At 44.1% G+C, this 19,503-nt stretch overlaps 1 protein-coding gene across 4 annotated transcripts in view; it reads left to right on the top strand.

Annotated features, from left to right (window-relative positions):
* Positions 1–532: 532 nt before the first annotated feature.
* LOC149348460 (uncharacterized) overlaps positions 533–19,503 on the top strand; it is a 46,059-nt gene continuing 27,088 nt past the window's right edge. The window contains exons 1-7 of one of the 4 annotated variants that reach the window (XR_016292751.1): positions 533–963; positions 5,264–5,566; positions 6,464–6,867; positions 9,558–9,886; positions 12,663–12,977; positions 14,797–14,880; positions 15,239–15,616. Coding sequence is in view for 3 of the 4 variants with exons in the window: in XM_089588111.1 (XP_089444237.1) it covers positions 5,316–5,566; positions 6,464–6,867; positions 9,558–9,886; positions 12,663–12,977; positions 14,797–14,880; positions 15,239–15,616 (1,761 nt within the window). In the remaining variant the exon portion in view is untranslated. The remainder of the gene's footprint in view (positions 964–5,263; positions 5,567–6,463; positions 6,868–9,557; positions 9,887–12,662; positions 12,978–14,796; positions 14,881–15,238; positions 15,617–19,503) is intronic. The other 3 variants (XM_089588111.1, XM_089588110.1, XM_089588112.1) reach the window with 3 other exon arrangements.

Raw genomic sequence — 19,503 nt, 5'->3', positions numbered from 1 at the left:
CTAAATTCCTCGTCTCAATTTTTTTCTGCAGTCCTTTAACATGCCTAAGTGAGTCAGCAGACTATTTAGACAGGGCGCTACACCGACATGGAAATCTGCACCAAACAATCCTCCCTCCGCCATGCACCAAACCTTGGCCAGCTACCCCATTCCTGTGGACATGTGCCTGCGGAATAGAAGATAAGGGTGAAGGCTAAGCCGACTTAGTAGTCTGTGATCGAACGATAAAGAGCACAAAACACACAAGGAAAATAGCAAGGGAACAACGCAGCAAACATACAGACCTAGGGCGCTCTTCCCGTCTGTATCGAGTTAATGCTCCCTGAGAGATACAAAAATAAAGAAATGCGGTGACTCCAAAAGGGAGAGGGGAATTCTACTCTTCCAACTTCTCGCCTTGTGCATGCATTGTGCGTCAGAAAAGAAACGGCAGGTCGGCATGCAGTCCCCGCTCTCTTCCTCGCTATCCTCCTCTAAAAAGGCTGAGAGGAGAAGAAAAAAAGGAAGGAGAAGAGGTTGTTGCGTAGTAGAGCCGCTGGCACGCTGTCATTGGACGAGCAGCGGAGAGGAGGCTGCTGACGTAATCAGTGAGCGAGGGGAGTGGCGGGGAGCGGCCAGGCATAGCTCGGTCTAGCTAGGTTGAGGCTGTGGGCGAGGGCAGCGTAACGCTCCCGTGTTACAGTGATTACAGAGTTGGTGTTTCAGTGCATCTTTCGCGACATCGGAATCGTCTAGACGACCTCAAGCAGCCGTACACCGGTCGCACCCGAAGGAACTTTCGCTACGATCGCTACGCACGCGCTTTACGGCGGGAGCGAGGAGCGAGCCGCCGAGAGAGGGAGAGAGCGCCAACATCTCCACCTCCTCCTTGCAACGCCAGCTGCATCCTCGCCGCCTCGCCTTCGACGCCTATCAACACGCCACCCTCTCCACCCAAAATGAGCCTCGTGGATGGATGGCCGCGTGAGTTTTTGATCAACATTGTTTTGGATGTGTTGATGCACCTATCAGTCTCGAAAGGGTCCTCTACCGCGAGCCAGCCCTGTAACGTTTTCAATATTTTCACAAAACCGTGGCGGCTAAAAGTAGTTGCAGTGGTAGCACGCGCGTAGAGCGACCCGAGCAACCGAGCGTATTACCAGCCTACCAGCGAATAACCGTAAGAGGCGCTATTGTCGGAGCCGCTTACTATCCACACCGTGTTAACCTCACCTGCTGATTGTTCTTGCTGCCAGCAGTGATCGTGATTTTTGGAAGTTAATATAGATATTGTTGAGTACATTCGCTCTTACGTGACGTCCGGCAAATCATGTGTAATTAATTACCACATAGCCGCGTATTGCAGAAAACATAATTGTATGTTTTCTGCAATACTGCAGCGCCGCCGCGCTCGCGCACATGTGCGCTGCGGCCTATTTCGAGGACAACAACATCGGAGTGCGCTGATAGCTGCGGACCTGAAGAAGGACTTTCTAACTACTTGTTTGCATGTCGGAGTGTGCATTTCTGCTACCTTTTTTCGCGCGTTGCCGAAACGCGCGACATGTCTCTGCTGCAGCGGCGCAGCTTCGCTTCGGTGTGGTCGTTTTTTTTTTAATATATATATATTTCACGCTAGCTTCTTGAGAAGCCGCTGTGCTGGTTGCAGGCGTTTGATGTAGCTCCAACGTCGATCCCCCACAACGATACATGAAGTGGCGTGTCGAGCTGCTTGCGGCTTGCCGCGTATGGTGCGGTGTTTGTTTTAAGCGATTTGGATTCACCTACTGCACACATACTCTTGTCAGCGCTTTTGTGCATAACCTGCTTTATGCGCGCCGAAATTATTTACTATTCGGGGACGTACCAACTTTGTTACGACGTTACTGTGTTAAAAAGCGATGCAGCTAACTTGTACCTCCACGAAGCGAGCCGCATCCCGCGCGCGGGATAGGGTAGCCATCCGCGGGTCGTGAAAGAACAAAAAACGTGCTTTTTTTTTTTAGTTCAAAGCGCAATGATAGAGGTTCAACGTTGCACTGTGTAATTTATCTGTTCAAGAATCCATGAAATGTGGGCGATGAAATTATTTTTTTTTTTTTTGCTACTATTGCCTTCCATCAGCTTTTGACAACACCTGTATATTTGTTTGTCATGATACTTTTTTATAGGGTCACAGTCGCCTGTATATTTGTTTGTTGTGGAACTAGAGTCACAGTCATTCAAGAGAAGTCTGCATTTTTATTTTCATCGCAGGTCTCTGTTGGATAGCTTTTCTTTACCACATGCTATAATAAGTGCTAAATTTGCAAAGTGCATTCGATGGTTGCAGTGCATGTCTGACGTTAATAAATTTATTGTATGCCTTGGAATCGATTCTGTTGTGTGTATTTTTGGAGGCCTGGGCACAGAGTGCTGTAACCATGGAGAGGTATAAACCTGTGTGTGCAGAAACAATTCTTTGTTGCAAGTCATAATGGAAGGCTTCCAAAACAAAATGCCGTGGGAAATATATGATATATATGGTTTAGTTCAAGCATCAGACACTCCTCATATGTACCTGTCTGACATACTTGAAACATACGTACCTGAAGCATATGGCACAGGTTGAAAGGAGCTGTACCAGCCTGACCTGATTTAAGCAATGGAGAAACGAAATATCTCGGTGCACTGAGGTTTTATATGTTAGTGAATGGCCTACTGTCTATATTCACAGCCTTTCATCGCTGCCCCTCTCGTGGCTTGGCTGTAATATTTTATAATCAAGAACGTGATCAAGAAAACTTTGCGCAAACCACAATGGGACATGAGGCTGAAACACGTACACACTCATACACGAGCGCAAACTTGCATCTATATTTCCAGAAACCGAACACCACCTTAAGAAGCAAACAAACAAACAAAAGCAGTTACCAGAGTCACACTTGTGGGAACCGGTGGGTCCAGAGCTACTATCAAAACATAGTATCAGTGATAGACACAAAATGAAGTCACAGCAAACAAAGCTCAGCGTGCCTGACACAGAAAACCAACAGTAGTAACAAAAGAGAAGCTCAAGAACAGCGGCTGTTATTTAGCGCTAAGGAATTCCACCTCTTTCTTGAGAAGGGCCACTGATGCCTTACTGTCCGTCTTACTAAACTTGAGAGCCTCCAGAATTGCCCTTGCCAGCCGATCGGATGTTTGCCCGATAACAACAGTGGAATGGAAGAGAGGATGGCGCTGTTTTTTTTTTTTTCTTATTCCGGTTGTTGTAGCGTTAGCATCCAAGGCAATGCACAGACAGGTTTTAGCCGCCATGTGAACCTAGGGAATTAACATGCTGTCGGAGCTTCTCATTGAGACAGTGCCCTGTCTGGCCTACATACACTGCACCACAGCTGAGTGGAATCTTACACACCACACCAACGTTGCCAGGAACAAACTGAGTTCGGCGTTTTACTTATTTATTTATTCAAGTTACTCACAGGCTCCTTTACATTGGAGCATTGTGTGAGTGGGGCAGTACATAGAAGTTAGAGAACAGCGCAAAAAAAAACACAAAAGAACAAAAAAAAACGACAGAAGAAAAACGTTATACAATAGTTAGCAGGAGGCACTCAGTAGAATACAAATATGTCACATATTTTCTTTTATTTATTGCCCTGGCACGTCCTGGTCATAATGCACAGGTGGGAAATTTCAAGGGGGCTGTAAAAACAACATTCACAGCAAATTTATAGGTAAAAATTGCAGGAAAAAGCAGAATAAAGACCTTTTCAAGTCCCTCCGTATGTGAACTAACTACCGCAATATGCCAGAGGGGTGGCTAACAAATTTGGCATGTACGTTGTGAACAAAAAATTGTTGTGAACACCAAATGTGAAATTTAGCATGAACACCTTGATATACCAATGTTAGCCAAATCTTAATTTGGCGTTCTTAGGGTATGCAACCAGTAATTGTCACTAAAACATGCAGATGCAGAAAAACCAAAGCATCGAGACCAGAAACAGAAGAAGCAACATACAGGACTTATTGCTGCTGTCTGTTTCATCCTTCATTTTTTTGTTACTGCACTGGTTTTTATACCCTGAAAACGACGTCAACTTCCCCATCTTGCCATCCTTAATAAATTGGAATGCAGGACCGAGGCACTTGGGAAATTTCCTTTCTTCTGGTATAGTCTGACTTAGGATCTTGAAGATTTAAAAGGATTAAGTAAAGCTAAATAAAGAAAGAGAGAACATACTATTTATAAGATACTGGTTTAATACTATGAGTAGGCTCCAACATGGCTTGCTTTAGTGGATTTTGATTTTACGCTGTTTTCGCTGTTTAATGTCCTCACTAAATTAAAGAAGTTCTGGAGTATGCTTTAATACATTAGTGTAGTGTGAATTTTTGCACACAAATTCTTTTTTTTTTCCAATTGAGCCCTTTACTGCAAGCTATGTTTTGCTACTTTTTTAGGAGGCGCTTCTAAACTTGATACTTTCTGAAAGCAAGAGCTCATGTCATTCCACTTTCATGTCTATCAGCTAGTAGGCAAGCGTGTTCCCTGGTAGGATCTGTTTTTCTTTCTTTACTTTTGCTAAAGTAAGGAATATAGCTAAAACAGAACAACAGCGTGCATTTAAGCATTACATTCTTTTTTATTATTATTTATTGTCATAACAGGTACATATTCAATACGCAAAGCTGAGTGGATCCATAGCCAAAGGCTAGTACCAGATCCATACACAAGAATATGAAAAAGTGAGGAAGATGGCACGCACGAACTCAAGACCACAAGCTAAACATGAAAAACAAATGATCACGTGTCTCTTCCAGCTATTTAAAAAAAATAAACCAAACACTTATTCATATCAACATTGCACAAATAACACTGCCATGCAGACAAACAGATACAAGATCATAATGTAAATAACATGCACTTCATACACCACCAACAAAATACACTGCATAATCCACATTGCACACATGCTAACCATTACGGCTAAAGCACACAACCTATGAACAAATGCCCTTTACTTATAGTTTGCAAATAACATTATTAAAATCCAGCGCCAAAAAAATGTTTTATCAGGGTTACTGTGTTACAACTATAGAAAGCAGGAAGAATGTCTAGGGGAAGATCATTCCAAGCTTTCACACCTGTGTACTCAGGCGCTGGTGGCCATAGATGTTATGAGAGGGAGGTATTAAAAATTTGCCTTCGGATGCAGTGCGTGAATTTCTATGAGGTGAAGAAAACATGGTGGAAATTGACAGAAGGGAATTCTCTCTTTTTTTTGTTTTTCAGATAGTGGCTGTGTGACGGAGATCTGCGATAAAACTCTGACATCTGGAAGTGTATGACTTTTGGAAAGAGCGGAACGGTGCACCTTGCAAGCATGGACAGTGTCAAGAACCCGAGGGAGTATGCGCCCATGGTTTCGCCATGTAGTTCCATGGACCACCTGCTCCACCTGTCCACAGAGGAGCAGGCGATGGACGTCGAGAGTATCAACGCATCTGGAGAGATAAATGAGAGTCTTCTCTTTCTGGATGAAGTCGATATCGAGGAAGAAAGCAGTGACTGCTACACTTCACATGGTAGCACGAAGTAAGTGGCTTACTATAAAACTTGCGTATCGTATAATTGGCTCATCGTACCCCAAATGAAAATGTTCTAAAGGGGTCCTTAATGGTCCCAGTTCAAATTATTTATTGGCCCATTCCCTGTACCTGCTGGCACCAGTACAGGGGCGAAGGAAAGAAATGCGAACAGAGCGGAGCCTAGGTGCCCCCGCTGTTTGCATTTCTTTTCATCATACTTTTACTTTGGTGGTAGCAAAAGACGCCAGAGCCATCCGTGATTCACTCTAGGACAACTCGAACGTTTTTTTTTCTTACCACCCAAGTAAAAGCGCGATTCAAAGAAATTCAAACAAATAGCGGGGTGTGTAGGCGCCGCATTGTCGCATTTCTTTACATTGTGATGGTACTTGCTGAAGAGAGAAGCTGCCCTGGTAGCGCTAAAACAGTAACATTCCTTTGGATAAACAATTTATACAATATTTGTTTGTTTTTTTCTTTCTTGCCATTCTGAAAGAGAGAGAGAGAAATGGACAGAAAGGCAAGGAGGTTAACCAGGCAATGCCCAGTAGGCTACCCTAGAACCATTCTGAAAAGTTGCAAAGAAGTATTGATGTAACAGTTCATGAATGTTAAATGCATAAATATTGAGAAAAGCATATGCAGCCCGTGCTATGAAATGTTAGATGCCCTGCAATGAGCGTAGTTCGTGACGGTGACTGCTCACGCATTTCCATCGTGTCACTGAAGTGAGCGTTATTGAGTTTTTAATAGGCCCAGAACGGTTTATAAACATGAAAGATTAATTAGTCAATAAAAACCAACCGAAGTGGTAAAGAACAAACTGCAGCTGTGAATATGCATTCGCATGAATGATGGGGCTTGGACAGCCTATATTACCATATCTTTTCACTTCATCTAACAGGAGCAATGACGGAGGAGCCGAAAACTCCCTAAAAGATGAGAAACGTGCAGAAGTTTCTGGAGTATCCATAAAGGAGGAAAAGTATAGCACCACCCCAGAGCTTATTGCTCAAGACAGCACTATGTCTAAGGGAACCTGGATTGCTGCCAAAATAAAAAAGGAGCCGGATGCTGAAAATGGAAATGACTGTTCTCCAAAGAGCTTGGATTGCGGCAACAGTCATGACATGATAATGGCCAGTTTTGAAGATGAAGATGCAAGAGGAACCAAAGTGGAGCCCATACTGGAAAACGCTACAAGTGCAGAATCACTCCGCATTTCTGCAGTTGGGAACGGTGTTGAAGAAGAAGAACGCACTGAGAAGCATGTTGGTGCTGTTGCTGTTGAGAGGCTAGCTGACAAGGGTGAGTTTTCTGTGAATTTTCGTCCACTTTCTGGCTTTGACAGATAGTACTTAATTTATCAAACACTAACTAGCATCTGTGACTAAATTTTTAAGGTTTTTACATGAGCCCATAAATCTTTCAGGGGCATGACTTCAACATAATAGGTTTGGTTTGGTTTATGGGGTTTAACGTCCCAAAGCGACTAAGGCTATGAGAGACGCCGTAGTGGAGGGCTGCGGAAATTTCGACCACCTGGGGTTCTTTAACGTGCACTGACATCGCACAGTACACGGGTCTCAAATTTCTCCTCCAAAGAAATTCAGCCGCCGCGGCCGGGATCGAACCCGCGTCTTTCGGGCCAGCAGCCGAGCACCATAACCACTGAGCCACCGCAGCGGCCTTTCAACATAATAGTGGCAGAGTTTAGTAAGAACCCCTGTACAAGTGTAGTAAGAGTTTCCTGCAAGAAAGTATGTGCACACGTATATTAGGGCCTGTTTTGATGGTGAGCACCGTTAGTTGGCGCTAGTGACTAACCAGTCGACGCTCACACAGTGTTAATAAGTTTCGGAATGCTGTGTTTCTCTTGATATGGAGTTGAATGACAACATACGGTGCATTCGCACTGCAAGATGAAGTAGCCTCTGTTGTGCTTTTTATATGCTTGTACATTTGGTAGGATTCAAAACATTTGCTAGGATCGCAGGAAAATGTAACATTGTGTCTGTGTTTCGTGTTTCTCTCTAAAAATATTGCGTCATTTGCTAATCACTCAGGAGTAATTGTATTTCACTTAGGCATACAGTTGAGCCTTGCTACAAACTTTGTGAAGAACATTTACTTGAAAGGGTATTTAGCGTTCGCTGTGTTTCTTTACATGTTTGACTTGTCGCATTAGTGAATGGAATCAAGAGTGGCAAGTGTCTGGAGCCCATTTATTGAATTTATTTGATTCTTAGGAAACCAACCAGTAGGAAATAATAATGGTTATTCTTTGTAGCATTGTCTTTGGCATTCACTTTACAGGTTGTCACCTACAGTTTCACTGTTTTATTGCTTTTTTGTTTTTGTCTTTTTTTTTGGTAGCCACGATCTTTCGGGGCTGAGAGAGTCTATGTGTGCTTTGTGCTTGTGGGCAATGCGAGTTTTTCAACTACAGGGGCAAGTTAATGACCCTTCCTCCTCGTTCGCTATTGCCACGTATCATTGTATTGTTTGTTCGTTCACGCTCAAGGCTTGCTTGAAAGGGTTGTTATCACTTTTGTTCGTGACGCGAGAAGCGACCACACTAATCTCGATTGATCGCAGCCATGAAAGGCTGCATCTAGGTTTTTCTAGATTACTGTAGATGATCTTGCCCTGTTATCTGGAAGTTTCCTTGCCGCCTTTAAATTGAGCGATGCCGCGAGCGGCGGACATTGGTAGTTCGATGACTGACAAGCACGCTTGTTGCTTACGCCGCCACCGAGTGATTCAGTTCTTTTTCGGGCGCAAGTTAGCCCAAATAAAGAGCTTCGTTTCCAAGTCTTGTTGGTGTCCTACTGACCGCTGGACTGCCGTCACTACAACGTGACACTATAAACGAGTGGAATGGCCAATGTTGTTCGCTCTATCTGTGATACATTGCCAGTACCATAGTACTACTTATTTTGATGGTAACAATGCTGTTGTTTGAAATAAGCTAGTGTTCACTATATCGGCAGCCCTGATAAGTGGGCTCGACTGTATTGCATTTGAGGCTTAGCATGCGACAATGCAAACACATATCGCTCATATTTCTGGAGGCCATGGTGAATTTTCGGATGGAAACGTGGAGTGTTATAAAATGGCATTTTAGACATTGAGGAACACAGTGCTTGTGCTTTGTCCAGGCGAGCTAACGTGGCCAACTACTTTTTGGGTTTGAATGTAGCCAGTACGAACACGCATGGTAGCGTCAGCAGTGTTGCAAACTAAAAGTGAAGCGAAGTGCTCTAGGCAATGATACACGACTCTTCTATCCATAGAGTTTCTTACTATTACCTAGAGGGAAAGCTGGCGGCGCTGCCCTTCAGCCACCATGGACGCCCAAAGCATCATGGGGCGGTGAGCTACTTGTTGCGGAACAGTCGTAGTTTTTCGGGAACACGGAGTGGTACTGCTAAGGTGTTTCATTCCAAAAATGCTGTTCGTGTGTGCGCAGACGACTTTCGCGCGAACACAGTGTGCAAAACCCATAGTAGTAAAAACGCATAGACACACGACGCCAATAAAAGGTTTCACTTTTCCAAAATTCCATTAAAAACCTCTTATAGTGTTTAAGCAACTAAATTTTTTTTGAAAACATCTTTACTTTAAAAATGCGCTTGTTAATTACGAAATATTAGTTTTTATAGTGTTCACTACTTGGCCAATAGGAGAGCGAGTCGTCTCTTATTTTGGGCAAACTTTGCACTTAAATGCTTTTCTGCTCGTTTGTTGCAATCTTTAGACAAGATATTGAATGTTAGGACGTTTGTAGTTATCAAACAGCTTTATTTTTTTATTATTTTTTGGCCAAAAGTTGCAGTTCCGCAACAAGTAGCTCACCGCCCCATGATGCTTTGAGCGCCCATGGTGGCTGAAGTGGTCTCGAGGGGTCGCCATGCAAACTCCCATAGACGGGCTGCCAGCTTTTCCTCTAGGTAATAGTAAGAAACTCTATGCTTCTATCGGCACCGTCCTTGCAGGTGGCGACAGTGCCAACACAAAGCTTGGAGGTCAAGTGAGCGCGGCGGCGGTCGACGCGGCAAATTCCGGGGCGGCGGTGAGTGTCCCGGACGACTCAAACCTGATTGTGCTGACCCGCCAGCAGTTGGAGCTGTACGTGACGCTGCGGATGCGTCAGTGCCTGGTCGCGGAGCACATTGCACAGAGGCAGCCCTTCGAGAAGAAGTACTGTGCCCTTCAGAGATCTCTCATCCGATGGCGATGCAGAGCGTTGCAACTGCAGCAACAACTCCAAGATCTCATCAGCGCAGACAACAAACAGGCTTGTCTCCAGCGTCGACCTCAAAAGGTGGGTCAGGAAAATGATAGGTGTAACGTTAAGAGATCGGAAGAGGGCGGAGTGGGTGAGGGAACAAACGCGGGTTAATGACATCTTAGTTGAAATCAAGAAGAAGAAATGGGTTTGGGCAGGGCATGTAATGCGCCTTAAGGGTAACGGAGTGGATTCCAAGAGAAAGCTAACGTAGCCGGGGACGGCAGAAAGTTAGGTGGGCGGATGAGGTTAAGAAGCTTGCGGGGATACAGCGGCGGCAACTAGCAAAGGACAGGGTTAATTGGAGAGACATGGGAGAGGCCTTTGCCCTGCAGTGGGTGTAGTCAGGCTGATGATGATGATGATGATGATTGTCGAAACAGGTCTTTGAGGTGTCGCCAGTGATAAAGCAATGGGATTAGAACACTATATTAGGGGCGGTTAGGGCGATTAGAACATTATATAAAGAAAACGTACACCCTGTAATTTAATAAGAACACAAAACATCCGACCTTTTCACGAAATATACACACAGAAATTATCTGCCTACATATTCTCTGAAGTATCAAGTAATTACAGTCGCTTTGTTAGTCATTATCTAAATAGAGATATACTGGCCACAATTTGCGTAGGACTTTCATTGTCACAGAAAAACCAAGGACAAATTATGCTAAACAGACAATTGATAATCAAATTATGAAACTATATAATAATTACCAAGACATTGTCGAGATCGCAAAATCATGTAGATGTCTGAGAACTTTCAAACGCAGAATACAACTTCTTTTCACACCAAATAGCTGGCCAAACACGTACGAATAATGATTTCTCATTGCAAACTTATTGTGTTCTGGTTTCTATATTTGTGATATGTGTTTTTCTTTTTGAACTTGCTCCATGTGCATTTTTGTGTGGTGATGATTGCTACATCTAATTGTATGTGTACTGTCTCCATGTATTTTGTAACCGGAATTATATTTTGTAACCGCTGCTGTTGCGCCCAGTGGGGCCAGGGCCTCGTTAGGAGACAATTAACTCCTTTTGTCCTGACCCACGGGCAGTACCATGTATTGCCCATCCAATAAATAAATAAATAAATGATTGTTAATGAGTGTTAATGGTGTTAAATAAATGAGTGTTGAACGGTGTTAGGAAGTTGTTCCGTCTTTGCCGCTGATGGCGTTGTTGCTGGTGGCAACGTTTCGTGGGTAAATGAGACCTTTATATGGCTGCTGCTAGAACTGTTGCAAACAGGGTTGCTTTGTTCTTCACAGTTATTGTACATTGAGTAGTCGCTGTGTGAGTAATTTTGGCAAGTGAATATCTCATCACTCTCAACGTAGGAATGGGAAAACTGGCACATTTGCTAAACTTCCCTTAGTTCTACTGAATATGTGCATGGCTAGCTGTTTGCGCTTTGGTGTTTGTTGTTTATTTGTCATTAGAAGTACAGTGAGACAAGGGTATGAGGGAGCAGTGCATGTACTCTGTGCTGGCACTTTGACTGACTCTGTTGTGTCGCACCTTCAAAAATGAGTGTATTGGCATTTAGGAATGGTCTAAATAGAGAGAAACTGGACAATTCGCAGAATTTGTCTCTTTATGTATGAGCCATACTGTCTCTTTGTGCATGCATAGCTTTTCAGTGTTCTTTTCTTTTTTCCTTGCGTCCTTATGATGTCAAGTATATTTTAAGTGCTCTCCAACTCCAAGTTAAAGTTTTTTAAATCAATGTACAATGTAATTGATTGCTTGGCAGGTTTCTTCCAAAATTGAGTGCACTGCAGCAGTTTTAGGATTTGTTGCTTGAAAGGATTGGCTTTTAATCAAACCTAGCTGTAGCGGGGAATGCTACTTCTTATGAAAAAACGTTCTTTCTTTGTTTAGTTTTTGCTTTAATTATGTTTGGGGGGCCACCACAGTGGCTCAGTGGTTATGGTGCTCAGCTTGTGTCCCAAAAAGTGCAGGTTTGATCCGAGCCTCAGTAGTCGCATTTCGATGGAAGTGAAATGTTGGAGGCCCGTGTAGTGCAAAATGTTAGTGCACGTTGAGGAGCCCCAGGTGGTCGAAGTTACGGCGTATCTCATAGCCCAAGTTGCTTTGGGATGTTAAGGGGAGAAGCTGGTCTTAGAAAAAAAAAATTTTAAATAAAGTCACAATAATGGAAACTTCAAGAAATATGTATTTTTGCGTGCTGATTCCAAATATGTGATTTAATTTTATGTAAAACAAATCCTTGTGCACTTATATAATATGTTATGTAACCTTTTGCCGAGAGCCTTCAATAAATTTTGCTGCAGGAAACTTGCTAGGACAAATGCCATTGGCTTGTCTTGACATGAAACTGCAATAAGGGCAAAATTATTATCTTGCCTATCATAGGAGTTGAGTTACAGGGTTTCGAATTTGCCACTTATCAAAAGGGAAGAAACTGATGATTTCAAAATCCTATAACTCGCCTTCTACAACAGGCAGGATGATAATTTCACCCTTATTGCATAGCTTGCTGTCAAGAGAAACCAATGGCATGCAATCTAGCAAGTTTCCTGCAGCAGAATTTTTTTCGAACTCTCGGCAAAAGTTACCTAACATATTGCATAGGTGCACAACGACTTGTTTTACATAAAATTAAATTACATATTTGGAATCAGCACGCAAGAATGCATGTTCCCTGAAGATTTCATAGCTGCAACTTCATTAATAAAAATTTATTTCTAAGACCCTTAAACCCCATAAACTAACCAACTTCTATTGTTTGGCTCAGTTTTCTTGTCTTTTTGTCTTATTTTCATTGCTGACTGCTTCTTTGCAGAGGAGGTCCGTTGGCATGTTGGTGCGGCTTCCTTCTCCGGAGAGACAGCAACCTCCTCTCTCTCCTCCTCCCACACCGGAGCCACCAGTGGTCACCAATGAAGCACCGTCAATCACCATGGCAACGCAGTTGACCCCAGTACCACCTCCGGTTACCATGGCAACGCCATCTTCCATGTTACCGCACCCTTCTCCACACTTCTTTGAACCTGCGGTACCGACCATTGTTGCTCGTGGCACCTTGCCAGCTATCCTGCGGCTACCAACACCACGGTCGAGACCAGCTGCGGGCAACACTGTTCAGGGGGCAACAACGGTGAGTAAATTTTTGTTGCCAACTTTTCGAAAGTGTCGTTAATGAAATTTCCTGCCCCAAAAGTGAAATCGATGGCGGGAAGAGGCAGGCTTTATTCTGTTTAGTAAGTGAGCTTTCTGAACATTGAGTACAATGATTCTGCATCAATTTTGGGCTTTAAATTGTATATAGCAGTGTTAAAAAAAATTTTCACTGAGCTCATTTCTAATTGCTGGGGCAAGCACCTCAGTTCATCATTAATAGAAGGTGATTTTACGCAGCAAGATGGCATGGATTCAGAAAACAGCGCATAATGCATGAAAAGTGCCGTTGTTAGTGTGTCCCTTTTTCTGTTTTGTAAATTTCTAGTTTGTTGTTAGAAGAGCAATCGGCATGTTTTATTTTGTAAGGTCGCATTTGTCCGCCTTCATTTTCCTTGGCCTTGGATGAATGCAGTGTAAATTTGAAAGTCATGACAGAACATGGCAGTCATGGCAGACAGTACCAGTGATACCATGCTTTACTAATAGCTTGTTTAAATGGTTTGGTTTATTGGTTTATTGCGGTTTAACGTCCCAAAGCAACTCAGGCTATGAGGGACGCCGTAGTGGAGGGCTCTGGAAATTTCGGCCACCTGGGGTTCTTTAACGTGCACTGACATCGCACAGTACACAGGCCTCTAGAATTTCGCCTTCATCGAAATTCAGCCGCCGCGGCCGGGATCGAGCCCGCGTCTTTTGGGTGAGCAGCCGAGCGCCGTAACCACTGAGCCACCGCGGCGGGTTGTTTAAATGGAAAAGGGTATAATGAATTATTTACCTGACCTAAATTTGCACCCAATGCGACATTCAAAAGAGGAGGCTTATGCTTGAAGTTTGATATCCCAATTTATTGTGAACTGAGGCCTCCAAATGAGGCCCTTGTGCTACAGCCAAGTTGACTTGACAAGTTCAAGTGAAAATATAGTACCACTGTATTACCTTTGTATTCTGTCATCCATTTAATAGCGCAGTAAAATACAAGATAGCGGTGGTGTGCGAATAGTGGTTTTCAGTTAATAATATTTTCTTCAAATAATTTTGAAGCAAGTATTTCGAATACTCCTGCCATTCAAAAAAGGTTGATCAGCGCAATAGGCATTTCCAGAATCATGTATTTTTGTAACACGTAAGGCCATTACAAGAAAAAAAAGGATGTGTGCATTGAAGCTTTGTCACACTCATTGAAACTGAGCCGACTTCCACAAAAATGGCCATCAGAAATTGGGTCAGTCGGGTTACATTCGGAGCTGACATATTCGTGGTGTGTGGCACCTATTTGCCACACCAGTGCCACCCCGGAGGAAGCACGCTGAGCTAAAACCAAACAAAACAAGCATTTCAGAATTGTTATTCACTTGAGGTGAATAGTTCAGTGTTTCATACCAAACATCTTGATTAAATTGAATATCAAATACTTTACTCTTCGACCGAATATTCAGAACGATCGAATATTCGCAATCGCCTGCAAAGTAGCACCATAGAACGTCACCAGCCAAACTTGCTTGCCCTATAGTAGGCTCCAATTAAAAACTGTTCAATTGAGATAAAAAAAGTGTTTAAAGCGAATGGCTCTTTGGTTTGTCTTGAAAAGCTACTGTTTGCAAGTACTGAAGAAAACTAGTTCTGTGTCACTATTTGCACAGGCGTTGCAAACACAGTGAACTTGAAAGCGCCAGACAGGATTTGGCACTGAACAGTGCAGTATATGTGGATGTGCATATCTTAAGGAACTTCGTTACAGGCAGCTTTCGTTTGTGCTTTGAAGGTTCATTTGAAGGCTTTTTTGGGGGCCGTTGCAGAGTACTCGGTCATTGGCTCCAAAGCCAGATGCTGGGCAGGTTATCACCAATGCAGCTAACAAAGTTTCATCGCCAGATTGCATGGTACGCCTCATTACTGTTTACCGCATGCACCCCCCACATAGTTTGAATGGTCATTTAAATTTTGTAGAAAATGCCTTGTGGATTTTTGATTAGAAGCACAGGTAATACAGTGCAGAAAAACTAAGTTGCATGCCGGAGAGAAGCAAACTGTCTCCTCAAATAGGAGGAGGAAAGAAAAATGTACTTTTAATGAGCTTTGTTAAATGCTAACTCATTTCCGTGCAGGATCTTGTCTTTTCCTTACAGAATGCTAGTTGTTCAAAAGAAATTACTCTTTGTTGTAGTGGTTTGGTTCTTTGCCTTGGTCCTGGTTACCATTTTTTCGGTGCAATGTGTTTTTGCGACTACATTGATCCAGGCTCCCGCTCACATGTTGGTGCGGCTTCCTCCAGCAAAGCAGCCATTTTCCTCTACCGCGGCAACACCATGGGTCCCCACGTCAGCAGTACCAGTCAGCATGGCGACACCACCGGTTCCCACAGTGGCAGTACCGGTCAACATGGCAACACAGTCGGTCTTCATGCCGTCGGTACCAGGCAACATGGGTGCACCGCTGGTCTTCATGGCGGTGCCTTCAGGCGCCATGGGACAGCCAGTTTCTCCACATTTCCTAAACCCGACCGTGGTTGCGGCTGATGGTAGCAGGGATTCATCAACCTACCGTCCACCGCTGAAGATGCTGTGCTTGCCACAGCAAATGGTAGCAGCCACCAATGCCTCCATGCTCACAGCAGAGGTGAGTAGATTCTGTAGATTAAGTTGTGCGAAAGCACTACTTAATGCGTTCCCAACTGAGAATTTTGTGTGAAGCCTCTGAGTAAGCCGGGTAATCTCGGGTAAGTCTGGAGGAGCGTCGCGCCAACTGTAGTCAGTGGGAGGGTGCACGCACCCCAGGATTGGCCAAGGTCACCCTCAAGGTCGTGACCTTGAAGGTCACGACCTTGAGTGCGAAAGCACTACTTAATGAAGTCCCAACTGAGAATTTTGTGTGAAGCCTTGGAGTAAGTCAGGAAAGCTTGGATAAGTTTGGAGGAGCGTCGCACCAACTGTAGTCAATAGGAGGGCGCACCCCAGGTTTGGCCAAAGTCACCCTCAAGGTCGTGACCTTGAGGGTGACCTTGGCCAATCCTAGTGCAGCAGTAGCCCCAATCAGAAATAAAATAAACATTGCCGCAACTGGGTTTTGCACCCGTGGCAGCACGAAGAGATCAGCTTCGCTGGCCACTGCATGAGAGCATTATGTTGTCACCGCAGTCGAACACACTTCATGTTAAACTGCAACACATCCTTGCACTGTGCATTACACATTGTCATCTTCATCAATTTCCATCTTTGATGTGTGAACAGATCAGATCAGCTTAACCTCGATCAGAGCTTAACCTGAGTCTATTGTTGCCAGACGTGCTGACGACTCAGCAAAGCGAAACCGTAAGCCAACCAGGCTAAACACATGATTTCGCACATTTACTCGGTTTAACTGGATTACAACCTTACCACTTTTTTTTTTTAACTTTCTATATACATGTAGGATTCTTAGAGCAGTCTGTAAGAACTGGTAGCTTCCTTGGGTCACGCACACAGTACACAGTGATCGAGCATTGAGCTGGAGACCTATGGAAAACAAATGCACAACCTTGCACCTATACATAGACCTTTTCACAACTGTCAGAGCAACCAATTTTTGGGAGGGGGCTGTGGGGAGAGTATGGGGGAGCTAAATCCTCGGCTCTTTCCTGCTCTCTGAGCACTCCAACTATCCAATATGGCGGCACCCTTGACCTCTCTTTGGAAAGGTTTGGCAAGGTCTGTTCAACTGGCTGCACTTGGCACTGTCGTGAGCGTGCAGCACCAGTTCAGGCAGTTCAAGTGCAGGCCTCGTCGTTTGCTTGCTGTGGCGTCGCCATAAAATTGCTGCCAGCTGCATGCTGTCCGAATCAGCGGCCATTAAAGGTGCACTGAAGAGGAATCTAAGCTCGTCTTTTTGCCACGGGAACTCGATCTACACGTTCCTAGCATTCTTAGAAACTTCGACTTATTGCCCTGTGTGGCCGATTTCCTAATTAAATCGTTTTAACGTCCGACTCCCGCCTTTATTTTTTGAATTCTCCCCGTACGGTGGGCGTAGTCGACCAACGCGTGAAGTGCCTTTCAGGCAGCTCCGTGGAGGCTTTGCTTTCGCTTTATATTTGTTTTTTAGGTTTACGTGAATAAATAGTTTCATTTGCAGATAATATAGCCGCAAAATAAGCCCGCAGAAACAAAAATACACGCGGACTATTTGGTTCTACGGACTACTACGTATTACTCCGCCGATGACAGAGCGGCAAGTCGCCACGGGACTGGGTGAAAGGCACTCCACGCGTTGGTCGACTCCGCCGACCGTACGGGGAGAATTAAAAAAAAAAGGTGGGAGCCGGACATTAATCCGATTTAATTGGGGAAATCGGCCACACAGGGCAATAAATGGAAGTTTCTAAGAATGCTCGGAACGTGTAGATTGAGTTCCCATGGCAAAAAGACGAGTTCAGATTCCTCTTCACTGCACCATTAACAGCCCGAACCGTCGAGCATATTTTTAACAGCAAACCAGGGTGAAGTGTTGCCGTGAACCGGTTTCACTAATTTACATTACACACATATTATTTGCAAATATGTGCTGAAATGCTACCCATGGGGCTCACCTTTATCTATAATTATATCTAGAATCTAGAATATCAACATTATCTAGAATTTCGCTTACTGCATACTTTCTTTTACGCAAATAATGCCCTTCAAACGTTTTTAAAGAGTACCGCAAGTTTACGCAAACAAAAAAGCGATGGTCGTACTCGCAGTTGTGACAGTTGCGTCAGTCCCTACAGTACATGCTTCCATTTCTTCTCAATGATTATGAAAAGAAGGATGTATATTTCGAGACCTACAGCAAAAAACAAATGCGACAATATTTTGTAACCCACTAAACAACCTGTGTACAATAATCATGCTAACATTGTATTAGAGTACGACTGACATATGGGAATTCCGCAATGTTTTCTGATGTTCAGGGTGAATTGAGGCAGAACGCCGATCACCTGAAATTCTCATTAACAACGATTGTTTTGTTAATTATTGTACTCCATAGTTGTTTGAATGATTGTTTGAAGATGTGTAATCACACTGTAATTTAGTCTGTAACCACTGCTGCCTTGTATGGGCCCCCAAGGCACCTTTCAAGCTGTTCGCCTGGGCTTTTTCGCCTGGGGCCTTCAACCTCGAGTTGAAAATAAATGAATTGAACCTTGACCACACGGGTTTATAATCCTGATGCCACAAAGTGATACCCGTCTCCTCCTTTGAAGAAAGAACTGCAACCATTCTGTTAATACTGCGGTCATGTCTCTTTCAACTGTGCATGGGTGCTGCCGCTGTACTTCAGCTGCACTTCCACTTCGGAGAGTGCAAGGCAGCCAAGAAGTCGTGTCGCACTAGTCAGGCACGTTTGCAGAGTGAATGCAGAAGTCCAGTGGGGATGCGCTACATTGGCAAAAAAGAATCCGAAAGTGCTGCACTCCTTGAACTGGTGTGGTTTTAAAAATAAAAAATAAACAAAGGTGAAGCAAAAGAGTGTTGCCGGCCGTGGCATTTGCTATCTAATATCTTAAGCACCCGAGCTGCAGCCGGTGGAAATGAAAGGGAAAGGGAGAGGATAGTGAAGAGGGTATAAAGGGGAGCGACAGCAAGAAAGGACAGGGGAGAGCTTTGTACACTATTTACAAAATACAAAAGTAATCAAGTTCGCACCGCTCGCGCGCTAATATCCAAGCATTGTCCGAAAATAAGTGCGCGCGAGTGGCCACTGCAAACAATCACTTACAAAAAAGGCAGTAAATTGTATGTACACATAACCGCGCGCACGTACCGTCCTGTCTCGGACTAATCGCGCGCGCGGCACACTGCACTAGCGGCCGGGGTGGGGCGCCCGGCCGCGTATACCGTCCGAGGTAGCACCAACGGAGCTTTCGTGTCGCACGTGCACTACCTGGCGAAGAGCAAGCGGGAAGTCAAGCCCGCCTGCTCGATGAACGCACAGAGGTGAACTGGTGTAGCAAGTGCAGCCAAATTGAACAGACCTACACTGCTCCAAATGGGAGAGTGCTGCCACCTGTTGAGAATATGCCCATGGGCTGGTGGTTTGGTTTCAGTGCAAGAAACTTAACTTCAGTGAGTGTGGTTTCTGTGTACAAAAAATTCAGGGGGCACTTTGATGATCTAAAGTGCGCGAGGCAAAAGCCTTTCCACGTAACTTTGGCTGCACGGCCGTTGGCACACACGAGGCAGCTATGGGCGACTTGGATTGGCTAGTCATGACTCATGACTAACTAGTCACCATTGGTTAATGACTAACTAGTTATGATTGGTTAATCACTAGTTAGTCATGACTAATTACTAATTAGTTTATTAACTAGTCATTATTGATCAATGACTAATTAGTTGATGACTGGTTAATGGCTAGTTAGTCGTGACTAATTAGTTGACTTACTAGTCATGATTGGCTAATGACTAATTAGTTGATGACTGGTTAATGACTGTTTAGTCATGACCTGTGACCAGTAATGACTGGTTATGACTTTCACTTCAGATGTA

The sequence above is a fragment of the Amblyomma mixtum genome, chromosome 4 (genome assembly GCF_055824585.1).
Source record: "Amblyomma mixtum isolate Tamu chromosome 4, ASM5582458v1, whole genome shotgun sequence".
NCBI lineage: Eukaryota > Metazoa > Arthropoda > Arachnida > Ixodida > Ixodidae > Amblyomma > Amblyomma mixtum.
The sequence above is the reverse complement of the archived record's forward strand: the minus strand, read 5'-3'. Positions and strand labels throughout refer to the sequence as shown.